At 46.5% G+C, this 5,624-nt stretch overlaps 1 protein-coding gene across 1 annotated transcript; it reads left to right on the forward strand.

Annotated features, from left to right (window-relative positions):
• LOC110436520 (protein PYRICULARIA ORYZAE RESISTANCE 21-like) lies at nt 1,788-4,564 on the forward strand. The gene is made up of 5 exons (XM_021463681.1): nt 1,788-1,937; nt 2,147-2,231; nt 2,709-2,899; nt 3,064-3,145; nt 3,589-4,564. Exons 2-5 carry the CDS (start codon nt 2,147-2,149, stop codon nt 4,233-4,235), a joined length of 1,005 nt encoding a protein of 334 aa, XP_021319356.1. The 5' UTR covers nt 1,788-1,937; the 3' UTR covers nt 4,236-4,564.

Below are 5,624 nucleotides of genomic sequence, written 5' to 3' on the forward strand. Positions count from 1 at the left end.
TCTTAATAGCCTCCCAAGCGTCCTTGGCGGTTTCCTTCGTCGTGAGCACGGGCACCATGTCGCCTGGGACGGCGGAGCAGATCGCGTCGAGGGCGCCCCGATCTTGGTCGAAGTCGACGTCGTCGTCCTTGATGGCGTCCCAGAGGCGGCGCGCCTGCAGCTTCAGCTTCATGCGGAGGGACCACTCGTGGTAGTTGGTCCGCGTCAGCTGCGGCCACCGCCTCCTTCGCGAACGATCTGCTCGATGACGACTTCCCGGGTGCGCCGTGCGTCGCGGGTGCGTGAACGCCGCGCTGGAGACTTGCTCGGCGTGCGCGGCGACTTGTTGGCGGGCTTGCCACCGGACCCGTCGCCTTTCTCCTTCCCAGCCGGGGAACGGCCGCGAGTTGTCATCGGAGACGACATGGCGAACGACGGAAATCCTCGCGCCTAGCTCCCATGCCACTTGTCAGAAACCAAACGGCGATGAGCGCCGACGGCGAGCGCACGAGCAGCGGTGAGGAAACGCACACGAACACTTGGACACCGTAGGTTTTGGTGCTGCGAAAAAACGAGCAGCGTTTTCTGTTTTGATTGCGGTAAATAAATAAAGCAGTAAGGCATCCAGCCACGGCGTCCACGCAGCACATTGTGCGCGTCCATCCCCATGCACCACTATCATCGGAGCCGTGGCTGCATGTCGCGAGTCATGGCGAGCTAATCTCGGCTTGCTCTCCTAGGCGCACGGCGACCACAGGTTAGTGCTGAGAAACATGCAGCTAACTAAGTCAAGGCGCAAGGCTTATCTAACACTTGCTTTATTCAAAATGGGCAATCGAAATAATTTCATGCCACTACTAATAGAGTATGGACTCTGAACTGCAAGCATATATGATGGTTCAGCTATCAGCAGACTCACTTTTACAGCTAATATGTAGCAAAGGTACAAAGTACTGACGAAGTAGAAGTAATATCGTCAATCAGTATTCACTCACGTTTTTGGCTTGATGACACTGGATGCGGCTTTGTTCGTGGAGATTCGCAAGTCAATTGTTCTGTGGTCCAAGCGTGTGTCCAGGCCAACATGAATGTGCTTCTTTTCATAATCTCCAAGCTCTGCCTTGCCACGTCTGGGCAAACATATCAAATAAATGGAAATCTGAGAAAATTGAGGGATGAGAGGGGGATGACTTGGTTTGGGGATTCCTGATTCAACTTTGGTCAGGACAACAGCTGTGCGCAGGAACTACATCGTCGCAGAGAGAGCCGAGCTGTGTGTCCCAGCGATCACAAGGTATTATGGGTATTATGCTTGAAAATGAATGAAGGGAGCATCGAGATAGTATTAGTTATATGCACTAAATTTATCCATTAAGCTCTAATATGTTATGATGTCTCTTAAGATTGTAACTTGTTTAGGAGCATAGGGTTGATGCACTAGCAGTAAAAGATAATGATCAATATCTACTTGACCAATTTCAGAAGTAGTGGGCCTCTAGTACAGAACACACATGGAGTGTGATTGGATTGGAACATCCTCTTCTCATAATACAGAACAGTTTGGGTGCATATATGTTGAACGAGGGAGCAAAATTTGAATTGAGCAGTTGTACAATGACATAAATCATGTATGCAAAAGAAAAAGCAAGAAAACGAGGGGTGACTAGTGGGACAAGTCCCTGAGAAGGACCAAAGTGTCCTTTACAGGTCGTCCTTTTCCCATCCACATATATAGATTTCACAACCCATATATTCCCTGCTACCAGCACCTTCGAGATGTGATCCGACGGACCTACAACAATGCCAGCATTGTTGCTTTTTTGGCAGGCTTCGGTATATCCAGGCATAAAAATACCCAAGGCTCATATTTGCTCCTTTATATTCTTCCTCCCACACCTCTCCTACAAACTGCTCTATCTCTTCTCTTGTCCATTGACAACATTATTCAGGGTTAGAAGGTGAACTTCATCCTTCTCTTTTGCTTTATTGTCTCCATACTTGTGTTCTAACCCTTGCATTTACCGACATTATTGGCTTTAGTTTTCTAGTTTCATAAGCGTTTTAGCGATGTTTGTAAGCTATGCATCATTGACAAAGGGCCATATTTGCACGCTTTCTGACTCTCTCTTGAATATTGTTTCCCAATACATGTTCTTTAAATTTGCAGATGGCAATACTGGTCATCACCATGGTGGACCTGCAGTGCTGCCGCTGCAGAGCCAAGATCACCAAAATCCTGGAATGCCTCAAAGGTACATTTATGCTATGCAAAAAGTTGGGAAAGGTCCAACCTTCTTTTGATTTTGGAAGCAGAGTAAAAGTATTTAGAGTCATTATATATCATATTAAGAGCAATTTCTTACAGAAGAATGATTAATTTTACATATGTGTATGAGTATACATAGACAATCATTTTGTGTTAAAGCAAAAAGAAACAGTTAAATTCCACAGTGGAAAATTAACTTAACTGGCAACACAAAATTAATCCTGATAAAGGTTTGTAAAATCATGTGAAACTCAACATGGTCCAGTCTGAAATCAGAAAAGTTCTGACAAACACCATGTAGGCATGCATATGCAGGGCAGCATTTTTACAGAACAACCGGTTAAGTAACCATGATTAAGAGTGGCACAATTGGATTATATCGCTGGATTATATATATTCTGTTCTATAAGACTGTATGCGCATCAAATAAACTCATCAATTATATAATTTTGTAATGCCGCAGAGGAGTTCTGCATTGAGAAGATTGAGTTCGAGGACAAGGTCAACAAGGTGATTGTACGCGGGAAGTTTGATGGCGAGAAGCTCAAGACGGTGGTATTATGCAAGGCAGGCAAGATCGTCAAGGAGATAGCCGTCGTCGAAAAGTGGCCACCCCCACCACCGCCTCCGCCTCCTCCTCCACCGGAATGCAAGGTGGTGTCATACCCATACCCCTGTACCATATCCGTTTCTACGCTGCAAGCACCGCCACCGCCGCCACTGAAGTAGCCACGCATAATGGATGAAGGGATCCTATTGCGCATTTTCTAACGCTGTCTTGAACATTTTTTCCCGATACATGTTCTTTAAATTTGCAGGCGGCAATACTGGTCATAACCATGGTCGATCTGTGCTGCGCCTGCAGAACCAAGATCACCAAAATCCTGGAAGGCCTCAAAGGTACATTTACTATGCAAAAAAGTTGGGAAAGGTCCAACCTTTTTTTTTTTTGGAAGCGGAGTAAAAGGATGGGGAGTAATTATAGATCTTATTACGAGCAATTTCTTACAGAACAATGATTGTCCATATGTGTATGAGTATAGACAATCATTTCGTGTTAAAGCAAAAAAGAAACAGTTAAATTCCACAGTGGAAAATTAACTTAACTTGTAGCCGGATGAAGGTATCTAAAATCCTGTGAAATTCCATATGTCCAGTCTGAAATCTGGAATGTTCTGACAAACACCATGTAGGCATGCATATGCAGGGCAGCATTTTTACAGAAGAACCGGTTAAGTAACCATGATTAAGAGTGCAGCAATTGGATTATATGGCTCGATTACATTTATTCTTGTCTGTACGAGTGTACCTGCATGCATCAATAAACTCATCAATTGTTGCAGAGGAGTTTTGCATCGAGAAGTTTGAGTTCGAGGATAAGCTCAACAAGGTGATTGTACGCGGGAAGTTCGATGCCGAGAAGCTCAAGAAGACGATATTGTGCAAGGCTGGCCACATCGTCAAGGAGATAGTGCTCGTCGAAAAGTGGCCGCCGCCGCCACCACCACCTCCGTCTCCGGCTCCGCCGCCGCCGCCCAAACCGGAATGCAAGGTGGTGCCGTATCCGTACCCTGTACCGTATCCGTTTCCATCCCAGAGCTGGCCATGCCCACCAACTCAGCCTCCATGCCACTGCTGCAAGCCGGCACCGGAAAAACCGAAGCCACAGCCGGAAAAACCGCCAACGCCGCCGCCACAGTGCAATTGCCACTGCTGCAAGCCGCCACCGGAAAAACCGAAGCCACCGCCACCGTGCAATTGCCACTGCTGCAAGCCGCCACCGCCACCGGAAAAACCGAAGCCACCGGCGGAGAAACCGCCGCCCTGCAAGTGCGAGTGCTCGCACGACAAGGATGACTGCAAGCATCATTGCCCACCATGCCCGCCGTGCCCGCCGTGCCCACCATGCCCGCCGCCGAACTACTGGCCGCCGCAGCCGTGGCCCGCATGCCGGTGCCCGGAGCAGGACAGCCAGTGCTCCATCATGTGATCCATGGTTCCTTTCTTGCAAATCTGCTACCTGCCGTGCGATCAGCTATGCTCTGCGATCATCGTGTGATCAGTCACAATAATCCCACGCTCGTCGTGTACTTGGTTCTCGCGTCGTTCGTTGTGTCATTTGGGTTGTGTAGTCTGTCTGTGTGTCGTGTCTTACATGTGCAATACTAATGATGTGTTTTATTAATTCCATGTTACATCTGTAATAATTCGTTGGGTAACTACTAGTCATTTTCTTTTTGTATGACGTGTGCTGTAAAGAGATGCCTACTGGTACTAGTCGATCATGGTAATGATTTCTAGCAGATGAAATTCACAGAATGCTGTTTTGTGGTTAGATTCATTACTACAGAAAATCTTAACGACAACCTTTTATTTTGGCCTTTGGAGGCGGAGCCCGCCTCGGTTAATTCTGGGCGGGCTGCCGGCCCAGCAACTGCCTCGGTTAATAGGTTAACTAAGACGGTCACTATAACATAATCGCCATGGTTGGTCACCAGTTAACCGTGACGGCTGGCGTAGAGCAATCGCCACGGTTAATTGATTAACCGAGATGGTTGTGCTAAAGCAACCGTGTCGCGCGGTTAAAGCCACGATTAACTATGACCTTTGATCCGAGACGGTTGGCTTGCCCGACTCGATTGGTTAAGTGTTTTTGCCCGCGGTTAAAAATAGTGTAGTAGCGATTACTCCGGGCATGACATGATGAAGAAATCGCAGGTCAACATCAGTGAGAAACAAGTGGAGTTCAGGAAGCTTTGGAATGCATGCATGGTATGTGCATCTGATCGGATGGATGATAATGGTTTAGGCCCTGTTTAGTTTCCCAACCAAAATTTTTTCATCCATCCCATCGAATCTTTGAACACATGCATGGAATATTAAATGTACATAAAAAATAAACTAATTACACAGTTTGGTTGAAAATCACGAGACAAATCTTTTAAGCCTAGTTACTCCATGATTAGCCTTAAGTGCTACAGTAACCCACATGTGCTAATAACAGATTAAATATACTTAATAGATTTGTCTTGCAGTTTCCTGACGAGGTATGTAATTTGTTTTTTTTATTAGTTTCTAAAAACCCCTTTCGACATCCTTCCGACACATCCGATGTCAAAAAAAAAATTCATCAGCAACGCCTAGAGGTGGCTTACGTCGCATGTGCCCAGCGGGCAGCAACATGCCAAACTAAGAAGGCTCGCAGAGATACCCTATCTTTAGGGTGGTCCTATAGAAGACCAAGACTGCTACGTGGACATATCTCACAGTGGTGAAAGGAAATTCATGTTTTTTGGTACGCATATAAGAATTGAGCATAATGCTCCTTAATCACCTCCCATCTCTCAGATTGAAGGCCTACCCAACAAGCCTATGGAAA

This window comes from Sorghum bicolor, chromosome 6 (genome assembly GCF_000003195.3).
Source record: "Sorghum bicolor cultivar BTx623 chromosome 6, Sorghum_bicolor_NCBIv3, whole genome shotgun sequence".
In the NCBI taxonomy this organism is placed as follows: Eukaryota; Viridiplantae; Streptophyta; class Magnoliopsida; order Poales; family Poaceae; genus Sorghum; species Sorghum bicolor.